The sequence below is a fragment of the Chaetodon auriga genome, chromosome 6 (assembly GCF_051107435.1).
Source record: "Chaetodon auriga isolate fChaAug3 chromosome 6, fChaAug3.hap1, whole genome shotgun sequence".
In the NCBI taxonomy this organism is placed as follows: Eukaryota; Metazoa; Chordata; class Actinopteri; order Chaetodontiformes; family Chaetodontidae; genus Chaetodon; species Chaetodon auriga.
Window position 1 is genome coordinate 21,615,457 of NC_135079.1, and position 15,658 is coordinate 21,631,114.

General features: G+C 41.1%; 2 protein-coding genes across 2 annotated transcripts; one reads left to right on the forward strand and one right to left on the reverse strand.

Annotated features, from left to right (window-relative positions):
* Nucleotides 1-316: 316 nt before the first annotated feature.
* Nucleotides 317-4,652, reverse strand: LOC143322321 (olfactomedin-4-like). Its single transcript, XM_076733447.1, has 7 exons — nt 4,511-4,652; nt 4,268-4,390; nt 3,882-4,100; nt 3,111-3,264; nt 2,302-2,529; nt 1,534-1,702; nt 317-1,285 (listed from the first exon to the last, which is right to left on the reverse strand). Exons 1-7 carry the CDS (start codon nt 4,562-4,564, stop codon nt 856-858), a joined length of 1,377 nt encoding a protein of 458 aa, XP_076589562.1. The 5' UTR covers nt 4,565-4,652; the 3' UTR covers nt 317-855.
* Nucleotides 4,653-10,245: 5,593 nt separating this feature from the next.
* Nucleotides 10,246-13,358, forward strand: LOC143322348 (olfactomedin-4-like). Its single transcript, XM_076733481.1, has 5 exons — nt 10,246-10,344; nt 10,512-10,670; nt 11,096-11,308; nt 11,490-11,622; nt 12,174-13,358. Exons 1-5 carry the CDS (start codon nt 10,312-10,314, stop codon nt 13,019-13,021), a joined length of 1,386 nt encoding a protein of 461 aa, XP_076589596.1. The 5' UTR covers nt 10,246-10,311; the 3' UTR covers nt 13,022-13,358.
* The last annotated feature ends 2,300 nt before the right edge of the window (nt 13,359-15,658 follow it).

The following is a 15,658-nucleotide window of genomic DNA, read 5'->3' on the forward strand; positions in this document are numbered from 1 at the left end:
CACCATTCCATCAAATGGGAATATTCTTAATGTCTTGTGTATCATTTCAACTCACTCACCCCAAAACTCAGCCTGGAGGTCTGTGGGTGTAGAGGTGCTGGAGTATAGCAATATTTTTGCCCCACCTCCAGATTCCAAATTAAAACAGGTATTTCATCACACTAAGTGTGGCACAAGAGAAATTTGATAAACAGATATGTGAGTGTTCATCCACATTAAACCAACAAAATCCCTGAGTCTTGCAGCCAAGAGAGCTTTCTGCTTCTTTTTCTCACCATGAAAAGCAACAACACAACACACACTTGGGAGTGGTTTTCATAAAATGTGTTTATTTAGCAGATTTTGACTCTTGCAGCTAAGATGTGAAGAAGTTTCCCTTCATTTGTGAATGAATTGCTGGACTTTGAGAAAATAATACAGCTTTTGTGACGGTGTTCCTGATAGTACTGTTGGTCAGCTGTGGCAGGAAGAAGATGTGGACAAGATTTATACAGCCTCTTTGCATCTCCAGCGTGAAAAACAGTAATAAAGTTACATACTAAAGCAGTCAGTCACTAGTCGGCTTTTCAATTGAAACATCTCCAAGAAGGGCTGAGTTTCATTGATAGTAGCTTAAAACCAGCTGAAAGAGCTGCAAGGTAGAAGTGATTGAATTTAGTGCATAAAAACAGAAGAAAGAAGAAGATAAACTAAAAGCAATTAAGTACTGAGTAAGACATGACTCAGTTTTTGTGTAAAAAGAATGAGCAGAATGCAAATTATATAATATCATGCTGAATTTACCACATAAACTGCCCATGTACAGCACGGGTAATTTGACAACATTTTATAGACAATATTGTCATTATTGTCCTTTCATGAAAACAAAATCTTGTAGGAAACCATGTAGGAGTCACAGTAGGCGTGCAGCATCTGGTCCACAGGGCTGTAGTTCAGAGCATAAATGTTGGAAGACATCTTGTTGATGAAGATGCCGAGGTTGAACCTTTCTTCGCCTGTCGTGGTGTCAAATGAATAGAAGATCTCCTCAGTGTCTTTGTTGACATATCGGGTTGCGTACAGCACGCCGCACGCCATAAAGGTGTTGGTCACCGCCTGCTTGTAGACTGAGGTGCGCCAGGTTTGGCCGAGCGCCAGCGGTTCCTCCACCTTGGATAGCACTATATTGCCAAAGTCCTGGGTGGTGGTATAGATCACCCAGACGCCTGACTCATCTGTCGCCAGGTCCAGGTCGGTGAATGCGTAGCATTCATCAAGGTGGCAGAAGTTACCCTTTGAGTTAAACCTGAAAAAGAAAAACAAAACAAAACAGAGAACATTGGGAGAGGAATGCATGTGTATGTCAGTTTTCTATGAGTCATTACATTATGCTTTCATTCATAGTTCTACATGCATATAATCTTTTACACATATTGATCATTTGTTTTTAATGTTCTTGTTCTTGTGTTCTTAGAAAACTGCAGACTTCAACATTGATTAGGAACAATTAATTCAGGCATCAGCAACAGCCACTCAAATAATGAAGCAGCAAACCTGGTGCCTTTGGGCAGCTGTACGGTGGTGACACCTTTGGTGGTGAGGTTGAATCGACATACAGCATCTTGGTTATAACAGTTGTAGTACAAGGCGTCTCCATACAGCACCACATTTGGACCCTGGATGGTGTTGGTGGTTGGGTTAGAGGAGTGAATCTGGACATTACCTGGAAGACAAGGAAGTAGAAGGTTATAGCTTCTCTGCAGTGGTGACCGGGCATTTTGAGAAAGAAGAGTCCATCAGTAGAACTGTCCAGACCAAAGCTATCATTAAACCTTAAGTCATGTGTCTCTAATTCACACAATGCACAATGCCTGAAGAGGCATTAACGTGTTTATTCTGCATCACCCAGGGCTTGAACTCACATCCTCAGACACCAAGGGAAAGACAATCAGTGTTGAGCTGCCAGGCAATTGAAAACAATTGATGGCTTCACACTATGACCTCACCAAGGCTGCATGTAAAGACAGATTTCAAACGAGTGTCAAAAATTCAGTTATCAAGGCAATATTCTAAAAATCTGAGCATTCTGACAACAATTTAATGGTTTGTTATTTATTTTTACAAAGATTGCTTGCTCCCTAAGTGACAAACTGATGTGTTATTTCCGATTGACTGCAATAGTTTACATTACATTACATTTACACTGCAGATTTATTTGGTGAAAATTTTCGTAGTTGTTTACAATAAAACCTTCTGATGTGAGGGCTGAAAGGTTGTACATTTCTAACATTAACACTTAAAACTAACGCAAGAGTTCCTTACCTGGTGTGCTCACGCCAACAATGAGAGAGCTCAGGCTGGAGTAGAAGCGGACGTAGTTGGAGTGTTTGTTGCCAGAGGTCAGCAGTACCATCCAATGCCAGTTCTCCTTCCCTGCCGCTGGTTTGGGATCCCGACCCCAGGCTCCATACTTGTAGGATCCAGGGTACTCTCCTGCTGTGTACACCCTTGGCCCGGATATGTTCCGAAATTGGCTGTGAGGACAGTGACCTTGAGGGAAAATATCAGATCAAAGTGAGAGAGAGAAATTGTGCAAATGTAGAGAAACATATGGTTGTGCGTTGTGTGTCTCGCTGGTTGTGCGAGATGTCCACTGGTTGATAATTACTTTCTAATGATTGGTGCTGAGAGATTCTCACAGTTCATTTATACCCTACATTAGCTCTTAGTGAGGAGGGTCCTTCACAGCTGCAAGTGACCTCATTGAAGTACCACTTTCTGGTGCAGACAAAATGGGCAGAGAGCCAGAATGGCCTCTAATGTTGGAGTAATTTTGCTAGAGGTCTGGTCACATCTGATTTTACTCAGGTAAAATATCAAGCAATGCATTATGAACACAAATGAGATCAGGAAACCCAATCAGTTAATATCGGTTAATTGGAATTTGCAAAATTAATCTTAAATGAACAATGCCAAAAAAAAAAAAAAAGAAAAGAAAAAAAAAAGGAAGCTATTGCTGCATTACCCAAATCATTCTGGTAATTATTCTCTCACTGGAAACCAGCGAGAGTCAAAGAGAAGTTAAGAAAATTTCCGCACACTCTAGTGTGCAGTGTCGTACTGGGACATACCATGTGGCTGCTCAGTGGGTTGGGCGGTGGGATAAAGTCCATTCCTGCACTGGTCCAGGTCCCTCTTCAGATTCTGGTTGTCTTGTTGTCTCTTCACCACCTGCATGGTGTCGTACGTCTCCAGCTCCTGCATCTCTGCTCTCAGGTCATCCAGCTGACAAAGCAGCAGATCAGACATCCCAATAGTTAGTTATTCAGACATTCACCTATCAATTCGAACCTAACCAAACTCACAACAACCAATACATTTGAAAACAAAAATTATTTTGGTATGATTACAGAATCTCTCTGATGCTACAAGCATTGATGCCTCCCACTGTCGCCCACTTTTATTTCCCTCTTGAGGGCAGCGCAACAAGCTTCAAACGCAACACTGACATGTTGTCGCATTTTAAAGTTGATATGTAGAATACGCAAGCAAACAGTTGCCTGTTTATACATCCAGCAGACATAAAGTGACACTATCATTCATTTGGAGGCCTGTGTCTGGGCTCCTGATGACTGTAAATCCAATATTAAATTGGATTATAATGTTAAAATTTTCACTGTTACATTTGATTTTCACTTGAGGCATGCTCTTCAGAGTCGCACATTAAACTTTGGGCTAGTATTCTACACTCTAACTTTTGTGCCATGTCTAATCTAACTGGGATTTGGTTGGCTGCTGATTTTGATTACAACACAATGATACAGTACAGGTGGAGTGTTCCAACACTAGAGTAGAGGACATAAATTCCTTTGAGCTGCTGGTGCTTGTCACTGTGAATTTACCTCTTTAGTGGTGTTAGTGGTTAGCCGCTGGTGTCCCAGCATGGTGATGTTCAGCCTGTTGATGAGCTGCTTGATCTCCAGCAGTTCATTCTCTACCACCAGCAGGCTGAGAACTGAGGAGAGCTGTCCGTCATCCTCCCTCTTCAGCTCTGACACGTCTTTCTCCAGCTGGGGCAGACGTTTCTCTAAACCCAGCAGCAGACTCTCCAGCTCCACAGTCTGCAGAGAGAACAGGTAGACACTGTGCTCACACATCGCTCAGAATGAAAGCATACATACACGAGTCTGGCTTTTTCTTTATTTTCTTCTTATTAGTAGTAGTATTACAGTTGCGGAGGGAGGTTGTGTCCTCACAGTCTGGTTTAGAAAATATTGCGATGAGTTACCTTCTGTGGAGTGATGTTACTGTTGCATTTTGATGCATCGTCCTCCACTGTGCTGAGTCTGTCGTGAGGGAATGCCTTCTCTGAATGAGTCAACTCACACACACACTTATCACGTGAAGGTGTCTGAAATATCACAGAATATCAAACATGGCATGTGAAAAATAATACTACAAACCACATGTAAATAAGGAGCTGAAAGTCATTATAACAGAATAATAATGACTATTCTCAGTGTTTTCTTACCTGTTGAGTGAGAGAGAACAGAGCACACAGAGGAACGATCACATGCAGCTTCATGGTGGATCAGAGAACAGAGCTCAATGAAACAGTCGCTGAGCACAGTTTGAATATGTCTGCAGCAGCAGCAGCTTCTGACTTGTGGACACTCCCTCTAACAACTGCTTATGACCATATGTGCATGTGTGTTTGGTGAGTGTGCGTGTGTGTGCTTGTGGGTCGAATGTGTCATATTTTCACCAGGATGTGAACACTTCCTCTTTGTGGTTGGGATTGCACTAACACAAGGAATTTTTGATATGATGAAGGCAAACATTGCATACATACTGACAGATGTTACTGAAGTGAAACTGAAAGATGTTTGCTCTCACCCATCCCACCCAGAGGTGACCAAGATCCAACATGAAAAATGAAGTGAAAAACTCCCATCTTTCCCAAATCCCAAGCTGCAACAGGTTAGTCAATATGGTGATGGTCGTGCTTATTTACAACTTCAGATAAAAAATACATGAAGCTTAATTCAACTTCAGAGTGGGCAAAGGCCAACAAAACAAACAACACAAATCTAATTCGCAAGGAAACAAATACAACCTAAAGAAACCACATAACTAATGTCCTTGACTAAAATAAAGAGGAGCAAAATACCTGGTAACACACCAAACAGACATGCCAGTCCATCGTGTCAGCGTCCTGTTTTCCTCACTTAGGACTGAACAGTACACACTGTTTCTGCAGTGAAGTCAGCATTAATAAAAATGCAATGTCAGACCTTAAAAATAAAGCTGGCTGATAAAGATTTCAGATGACGTTGCAGTTTGGATAGGTTAGCCATCAAACTACTTGGTTAGGTTTAGGAAAAGATCATGGTTTGTGTTGAAATAAATGTTAGTTATGCAAGTAACGTACGTAAGTTAAATTATGTCATGTGTATGGCTTAAGTTCAGCCTGTTACGCATCTATGTGATGTTACACGCACAACACAACGTACGCAACGTACGTTAAGTAAGATTTATGTTCCCAAGTTAAAATGACTCAAGGTGTGGGGTCCCCACTGACACAACAATGAAATTTTAAAAAATTTGTTTACATTACGTGTTGCATGAATTGCACTCACGGTAAGACAATTGTATTTCTATATTACATTTCACAGAGAGTGTAAATTCAAAGTATTAAATTCACTGACAAAGCAGAGGGACATGATGTTACCTTCTGTAATGTTCACAATGCAGATCATTTGGTCTGGTAATATGAGTAACTCTGCACTGCTAAATCTAGTCTGCAAATAAAAAATACTAATCACATTTTTTTGTTGTAATGGCTAAAGTTTGAATCTGAGTCTTTCCCTGTCATCATCCTAGTGATTATTTAGCATATTAACCAAGTGACCCCCACTCCCTAAAAAACAAAACAAAAACAGACAAAAAAATGTTCAGAAAAAAATAACTTTTACTTTAGTCTGTGTCAATCAAAATAAAGGATACATGGTGTTGAAACAATGATACAATGGAGAATAAACCCTTCAGAACTTTTTTTAATATGAATGAGGTCATGTGGAGGTAATGGAAAGGGAAGCTATGACTAATATAGTACCTGCCTTTTTTGACTTTGTGGGTTTGCAGAGATGCATATACAGTGTCTGTGCTGAAGATGTGGTTACTGGATTCAGGAACAGAAAGTGACCACTTTGCACTGAGTGCACAAAATATCCACTGACAAATTTGACACTTTAAATTTAATATTTAATTCTGTGGTTTGTGTTGCACATGCAATGTTCTGCTTAACATTTTTGTGCATGCTATGGGTATAAGGTATAAAGTATAAACATTATGTTTGCATTTCTTACACAGGGTTTGAAATGATAAATATAGTTAAGTATAAACATATATAGCCAAAATATCAGTATGGATACCAAAATATGAATATAGATGGTCAAAATGTGGTATTGTTATACCAGCTTTTTATTGAACTTGGACTAGGCAAAGGCTTCATGCTGTGGTCTCATCGTGTTTCCAGCTAATATATGCATGGTTTTGATTATTTACATTGACTTTGTGATCCTCTGACCGTTCGTGTGGTGCCATTATCAAAATTTTCATTTTTCCACTACCTTGGTTTTTGACCAAATACCAGCAAAACTAATGGCATTATGATTAGCCTAAGCTGCTTTTTGTGTTGGACTGTCCTGTGAAAACCATGTATCTCCAAAACATCAACTTCAACAACATCAACAAAAAACAACAAAAAACCTCAAGCTTTTCGGCCTTTATAGCAAACAGCAGAGAGGACACAATAAAAGCTTCCTTGGAATAACTGTCCACATCATGAGAAAAGACAGTGCAAACTTTATCTATGATTTTTATCTCAGCTTTCAAGATGTATGGGCCTGCAGCATCAGATTCTGATGGAGAGGGGGATGAAGATCAAGATGTGTCACTCACAGATGTTGTCTCTCCACTGACCCAGAAGAACAGTTTTCTCTCCCTCTTCACTTGAGATGTGCATCATACACACTAAACCTGATTTCCAGTAATGATGTTGGCAAACAACGATAACTAGGTACAAAACAGTCTGAAGAAGTACCACTGCTAAGTTTTGTGCTTTTTGGACCAAGACCGGCCATTCTGCCATGGCCTCTGAGGTCATTGAGCGCATGTGTATAAGAAAACTGTGGAGATCTGCAGTCTTGCTTTTCCCTTTTTGTCTCCTGTCTGTCTCTCCCCTGTCTGTCATGTCAGAGTCTTTTTCACTGCAGGGAATGGCCGACAGGTTGGACCCAGCATCCTCTCCTCCTGAGCACAGCTGCACTCAATCGACCAATCAAGACTCACCTGCCTACACAGTATATAAACATCAGGGTTTCAGCCAGTATTCATCGAATTGACTGCCTTGCTGTGAGGTAACGACCAAACAAGTACCCTCATCCCTTGCATAATCCCTCAACATTCATTAAATTGTTCAACTTTCATCTGGTATTTTGGGTCCTGTAACCTCTGCTAACATGTAACAAAAACTCATCAAGCTGAAGATGCATGGTCTTTCCATTTTAACAGAAGATGAAGTATCGGTTCGGGTATCAGTTCCTTAAGGAGTACCGCACAGTCATGAAACCACTCACTGTGGTGTTGGCTTCCTATTTAACCACTTCCCAAATGATTCTGATCAGCCAACGCGTGCAGTGCTGTGATATGGAAATATGATGCCTTGCATGTATGAGGGAGTGTCTCTGTTCTTATTTCGCAAGTAAAAGATAAATATGAGCACAGGCCTGCATCGTCCTGCATGTATGCAGTCAGCACTCGTTTTACGTTAGCCACGTTTCCATCAGGGTGTTTTTATGCACATTCTGAAGTATCGTATTCAAAAATTGTCACAGAAACTGCAAAATTTGAAAAACGTCCTCAATTTTGCAAAAAAGTTTCTATGCTGATCAGCTGTTTCTGCTACAAAACCAAAAGAAGAGGAACAAGAAACCGTTTCTACTGTTGTCGTCTTCCTTCCTGTTATTCCCATGATGTTCTTCATCTCCGTAATTTTCGTGGCCGGACAGCATGAAACATGGCCAATACTAGCTGACATGAAAGAACAATTACAGCTTGCCAAAATGAAACAAATTCCAGCAGAACTCTTTCCATTTTTCTCTCAGGTGGCAAGGCAACTCATGCTGTCTCTGGTTTTGAAAGTTGTTGTTCTTCTACTCTGTTGATTATAGCCATCTGATGGAACTACGCTTTGGGTGGCCTAATTTATTCTCTCTAAACCAGTTTATTGAAATGTACCAAAATTGCTTTTCCCTTTCCTTTACATGGCTAGTGACTTGAGTCTATAGCTTTCCTACAGTCCTAGTTAACCTGTACAGTCCATAGCCATCCTTATCCATTCTTTCTATATTGCAGGCCATCACAATGTGATTTGCATCTGTGTTGGACAGCAAAGATGATCTCGTTGTTGCTGAAGTTTAAAGTACTGTGCTGAGAGAAGAGGTGAGGAAAGAAGCCCTGAGGACACTGCTGACAAAAGAATGTCATGCTTTCCCTCACAGCTCTGAAGCGCTGCAAATCTTCCATACTTTTGGTCTTCCTCGCTAGGGACCACTGTTTACTTCTTGAATAGATGAGATGGGCAAATCCCTCGGAGAATGAAGGATTGTCTCTGTTCTTAATTTGTAACTTTTTGAAATCAGTGTGCTTACTTGCAACCTGTATAAAGTGTTGGTGAAAGAAGACGACAGCCTGGTCAACAGTGCAATTCAGTCCCACTTTAGTCCTGGCAGGTCATGTTGAAAGGCCTGTTCTGAGACATGTTCAAAACAGTGTTTTAAGATGGTGAGACCACTGGTTTGAAGTAATATTTGTATTAGACGATGTTTGGAAGGTCAACCTCTTTTATATTGTTTTATGCATTTAAATAGTTTTGTTTTGCTAACTTAATTCTCCCAAGCACGCAATTTGAGGCTTCTTCTCTGAAATCCCATTCTATGAAGTTTTTCATCCAGATGTAACAGTGACTGAATCTTTCCCCCTATATCGTTATTATTGATAAAATTCATGACTTCATGCTGAGGCTTGCCAGCAAACCCAAGTTATAGCTGGTTGCCAGGCCATTACAAAGGATAGGCTGACATTACTCAATGAAGGTAGCTTGCTAATGTTACGAAACTAATGCTTGTGTATCGCTAACATGGTTCAGCTCTACAGGTCGATGATATTAGCTATATCCATCCATTTTTTTCTGGAATGCCAAATTTTCTCTCCAAATATTTTTACGTTTTGCCAACCCTGTCAAATCTCACACATGGATTGTGAACAGACCTGAACCAGGTTTTATTCAGCAATGTTATTTCAATAACCTGGTAAACTTGGTTCATGACACAGGTTTCTGGTGTCTTTTTAAGGAGATAGGAGAAATTGTGGTGTTGTGTGTTCAAATCATTCAAATCTGGATTGTTGGAGAGGACAGTTTGTGACAAGCTGGTTTGAAACCCATCTGAATGGATTGTCGGTAAAGGTTGTCCGGAAGCTCAATAAGTCCGTAAGCTCAAACTTGCTGAAGTGCAGGTTTATTGACAAATAGCTGGATCAGGATTATTTTAGCGTAATAAGAGCATTTTAATCTGCATTAGTTGAGTAAAATTTGAAGAACAGGGTCCAGTAAGTGTAGCTGCTGTCCTGGTAACAATTAAGGAAATCAACAGATTATCTTGTCCACCTACCAATTATATCTGCTAATGAATCAAAGTGCAAACTCCTGTACACCACTCACTGATGGTTGATGGATGTCATTGTGCCCAACACATTATATTGATAGAAGGAAAGAAAGATTTTTGTCTCTATTAGATCAATATGAAATACTCCAGCCGTAAGTTAGACGGTGTGCAGGATTTTTAACTTTTAACGCGAAGCACCTATCACACATGCAGGAGTGTAGACATTTTTCAGTTTTCTGCTTATATAATTAAATCCATTAATGCAGTATAATGTTTTAATAATGTGTAAAACAGGAGAAAAAACTTCAGAGGATATTGCAAAGGGGAAATAATAACCATTGCATATAAAGGGGGAAATGCGGGAAACTCCTGTTTGGACTATGACTGTTGCGAAACTCCAAAGTTTCTTATTTTTGGAGTTTCACTTCTACGTGAGTTCTTAAGTTAAGTCTTTGTAGTGACTCATTGGTGACAAGAAGCAAGTCAGTAAAATGTGTTTGTTGTGACTGAGTTTATAAAAGAAGGGACAAGAGGAGGTGTGGTGATTTCAGCAGTAACAGATTCTGTCCTCATCAGTCCAGTATTCATCTCTCCAGCTCTAAACATGCTGCTGCTGCTCCTGCTGATGCTGTCACCAGTGAGTTACACTTCATATACACCTTTTAGAAACTATGGACAACAATTGATGACATTAGACTGAGTTTTTTCTTTCTTTCTATTTTGATTATTTTTGTTGCAGTCTTTTTACTATCCATGTAAATCTCCTGTACACAACAGAAGTGTTTTTTACACATGTGACTGCAGGGTGATGGCCAGGCTCAGCGTGTCTCAGGCCAGAGGAGGAACGGCTCATGTGTGTGTCCGGTGAACTCCAACCTGTGGTCGTTCCCTGCTGTGAAGTACGAGACTGTGCTGCAGCAGGTTGAGTCCTGTGGAGGATCTTTGAAGACTCTGCAGGAACAGGTGAGAACCAAAGTCAACCAGCATGATTTTACAGTGGTGGGTGGGGTACTTACTTCAGTCTGGGTCCAGTTCAATTGCAACGTTGACTTGATGGATTACTGTATATGTATCCAGTGGTACTGAGCCATACTACACTGGTTAGAAGCATTTATTCTGATGTACATTTTGACTGGATTCAACAATTGTGATTGTTATTATTACTATTGGCTGTGCATGTTCTTTGTAATACTTGCTGGCTGTAACGACTAAATTTCCTGGTGTGGGATCAATAAAGTCCTACATGCATGTCTTGTGACTGTGTGAAGATACAGTTCAGAATGAAAATGAGAAAATTTCAGTAAATATTAACTTGATCCTGGAACCTTGAAAACACATTCAGTGATAGTGATCATGAAACAGGAGTTTCTGTCTGTATGTCCTTGCAGGTGAAGTTGGCCAGCCAGCGTCTCCCTGGTCTCCACGCTGTGGTTGAAAACATGACAGCCCAGCTGGAGCCTCACCAGTACCTGCACAACCAGGGCCTGTACACGGCCTTGTCTCTGCGCATGCTTGGTGAGGAGCTCAGCCAGCTGGAGACAGATGTTGGTGCCATCCACAGCCAACTTAACAATGCCCAAACACAGAAACTCTCCAAAGAGGTACAGCAGAAATGAAGTCACTAAAATGATTCCTGAAGTTGTCGAGCAACAGCCTACACGAGTAACATGATGTCAGACTTTACTAAACACTGAGTCTGTTAACCCACAGACATGGTGTGAAGAAATTAAGTAAAAGTATCTTACCTGTCTGTGTACAATGTTCTAAATGTGTGTGTGTTAGGTGGACAAATTGCGTACAGATGTAGACAAGATGCAAGTGTCAGACTTAATTAACATGAAGAGCGTCAAACAGAGACTGCGCTACCTGAAGAACACTGCCGAGTCCTGCAAGTCAATCCCCAAAGACTTCAGCGGTAAGTGTGTGTGTGTGTGTGTGTGTGTGTGTGTGTGTGTGTCTGTGTGTGTGTGTGTCTGTCTGTGTGTGTGTGTGTCTGTGTGTGTGAAAGTGTGTGTAAGAGAGAATTGACTCATTCATTGCAATAACTATGAAGAACCAAGATTTGTTTATTTGTCAGTTAAACAACAGAACAGTCAAATTATTGTTGAACCATTAAACGGTTGTATGGAGATTATGATCTTTAAAAATGTAACCTCAGGCTTCAAACTCTATTCTTTACACACTGATTGTAAATGTAGGTAAGTTTGTTTGAATGGATGCATCTTATTGTGACCGACCCTGCCATTGCTTGAAACAGCGGTTCTCAAACTATGGGTTTAGTTTTTCTACCTTTTTTTTTGGTCTTATGCAGGCTGATTGAAGCCCTTCAGGTGTACTCAGGCTAGAATCAAACATCAATAAGCACTAAAGCAGTGAAAACATTTCCCAACCTCCAAACAGAGGGTAATAATCTAGACTGTCCTGTACATCATCTGATATTCAGACCCTTCTCATCTCTGTTTCCAGGCCAGGATAGGCACTGCCTCAAGGGCCTGATGACCAACATTAGCGATCCTGTCTCGACTAAGATCAGTCCCTACGGTAAAAGCCACATCTCTGGTTCTTGGGGCAAACAGGCAGAGATGGACAGTGAGGGGCAGAAGAACAGCTACTGGGTTCAGCCTTTGCTCAACAGCAACATCTACGGCAACTCCCTGCGTGTATACCAAACCTACGAAGACTTCATGGCCTCTGTCAACCAAAGGGACTTTACCATTGCTCCATCCTTTAGTCACACCAACACCATTGAGGGTCCCAGTGCTGTTCTATATGGTGAAGCACTGTACTATCACTGCTACCGCTCTGCAGACATCTGCCGCTTCGACCTGAAAAGCAACACTGTTAAACGGGTGACACTTCCTGGCACCGGTGTGGGTTTCAACAACAAGTTCCCTTATTGTTACTATGACTGCCGTGCTAATAGTGACGTGAATGTGGAGGCAGATGAAACGGGACTATGGGCCCTCTATGCCACTACTGGCAACCACGGTAATCTAGTGGTGAGCCGGCTAGTTTGGGACAGCCAGAATGAGACACTCAATGTCACACAGACGTGGGAGACGAGGTTGTTCAAGAAGGCAGTGAGCAATGCTTTCATGGCGTGCGGTGTGATGTACGCCACTCGTTACGTGGACGAATACCGCGAGGAGGTGTTCTACGCCTTCGACACAGCATCAGGCAGAGAGGACAATACACTTGCACTGCCACTGGAGAAGGTGGCTAAAGGTGTGGCCAGTCTGAGCTATAACCCCACTAACAAGCACATCTACATGTACAATGATGGATATCTACTGGCATACCAGGCCCACTTCTGATCCCAGGCTGTTCTAATTGGCTATTTATTACAATTACCATCTTAGCTGTGATCACATAACACTTAGAACAAGAAATAAACAGAGATAGAGAAGGTCCAGCTGAAAGACTACTACATATCAATGTCAGTCTATGTCGTTATGATTTGTGGGGCATATCACATGATGTATGTTGTAAGAAATGTTTGTAATGTCACAACACTGAGTGTATAATATGGATAAATAAAGCTGAAAATCAATGATAACCAAATGATTTAATAAAAACTGCAATAATTAACTGCTGTTATGGTTGGAGCTAGTTGAGGTTGTAAGAAGGCAAGAAGGCAGAAGGATCTATGAGCTACCTACTAATGTAATTTAAACATGCTGATGTTTAGAGGGAAACATTTTTTAAAGATGTTCGATCAGTTGGTCATAGGCGTGCTGTGGCCCCTGAGGTAGAGCAGTCATCCACTTATCGGTAGTTCAATCCCCGGCCCCCTGAAGTCTACATGTCAAAGTGTCCTTGGGCAAGATGCTGAATCCCAAATCGGTCCCAATGTTGTGCCACCTGTGTGTGAGTGTGTATGCGGATGCTTATTGCTTGTGATGAGCAGGTGGCATCTTGCCACCAGTACATGAATGTGTGTGTGAATGGGTGAGTGCCAGCTTGAGTTGTTCAAGGGCTTTGAGTGGTCAGTAAGACTTGAAAAGTACTACATACATACAGCTCATTTATTGGTTGTTATTGGCCAATATTCCTTCTAAATGGTTTGATGCGCTTTACAGGCATCGTGACACAGGGTGCCAGTCGCATGGGGACAGCCAAGTTCATCAAGGTCTTTAAGGTGGCCTCCAGCCAGACGGTTTGAAGGGCCAATCAGATGACGCAAAAAATGTGAGACAATTTACATGCTGCTAAAATGGCTTATCCCTGGAGACAGACAGCCGTTTGTTTTTTGGCAGAACAATAAAAGCTGTAGAAGCAGCACGAGCCTTCCTCTGTGCATCGTGCACAACTGGAGATAGTGACCAATGTTTCAGCACGGTGGAGAGTATTTTAGATGAGAAGAGGAAGCTCTCTGCCAAAAATGTCAAGATGCTTGTATTTATAAAGAAACAAATATACCACTGTTCAGTAAGCTTCAAGAGAGTTGAATCATCCTGATCTCTCTCACCTCTCTCTCTGCTGCTGCCCTCTCTAGCCCTCCATTTGTCCCCAAAAGCTGCCTCGGCTTCCCACAACGAAAAACAGACTGTATCATTCTCTCGTGATGCAACAGCCGTCGTGACAGTGCAGCTGTGGATCTATTATTAGAGTGTCAGGATGCTTTTCTTGACATCCTCTGAGATGGATGGAGGCACTCACACACAGCCCTAAAACACATGCCTGTGGTCTATCATCTCCTAAATGCAGACAAAGAATATTGAGGGCTGACTGACTTGAAACAATATTCTGATTGATTCATGTATTTGAATTGATTGTTGCGTCAGTGCAATTTATTGTTCAAATGTGTGCTGTGCACATTTAGCTTGCATTGTAAATTTTATTTTGTAAAATGTCACTTATCTTATTCCACAGGAAAGCTGTATCTGTTAAGCTCTAAGCTGAGCATCAGCTGCTCTGGTTTAAGGGCTGTCTCTCAGAGAGAGGGTGAAGTATGTTGTACATGTTGCTTGCCAATCAATATACAGTTGTCACTTCATGACACTTTATCATCTCTTAATTGTAATACTTAGTATACAGTGTTGTTGAGAATATGATGAAATATAAATACTGCTACATGATAAGCAGAAGGCTTCAAACAGACCTTGTAATCTGTGATGGGCACCAGTCGATACTGCTTTCACTTTCTTTTGGTTCAATTTAAAATCACTGTAGGTATTACACTTACCTCTCACGTGACTGGAGTTATAGCTTAATATTGACAGCATTGTCAACCAAAATATGCAATATTACTTATAGTGGCAGTTAATGTTGACTTTATGCAGTCCAGTGGAAAAACAAAGCAACAAAGCACAGAGTATGATGAGGTCAGAGGATAATGTAAAACCTGCCAGTAAACATCTCCGTTCAACATTCAGTGAACATAAACAAATCACCATCATCATGTTTTTCACTTATTATAGATGACTATGGTGTCTAAAACATCTTGAGACATCCAATGAAGGATTGGTGGCTATAATGAGCCATGATGTCATACACTGTATTGTGCTCATCCTGCTGCATTATATAATAGTGTGTGTATAGCTTGGTAGATGAATTTATGTATTATATATTTCAGTCAGATAAGGATCATCAGTGACATTTCACATGCTGATCATACAACAAGATAGTAAACCCAGAGCAAATGACAGCAATGAGCATTTTCACCACCAGAGTGCACTGCAAGGCTGAGACATTACAGCAAAGCTAGGACTTACCAGCAGTGGCATCAATGCTGTCAATCTACCTATCGAGCTATCTAGTCCTGCTTTCCTTACACATAGCGCTGGTAATACTGGGGTTGAAAGTTTCGTAGCACAGGCCACAAAATTGTAGCTTGAGTATAAAACGTCTGTTACCATCTTTATAAACAAGTAGTGCCGTTCATCACTTAAACAGGCACGTGACTGGCAAAGGACAGTAATGTTGCACACAGGGCTCCATCCAAACCTTAA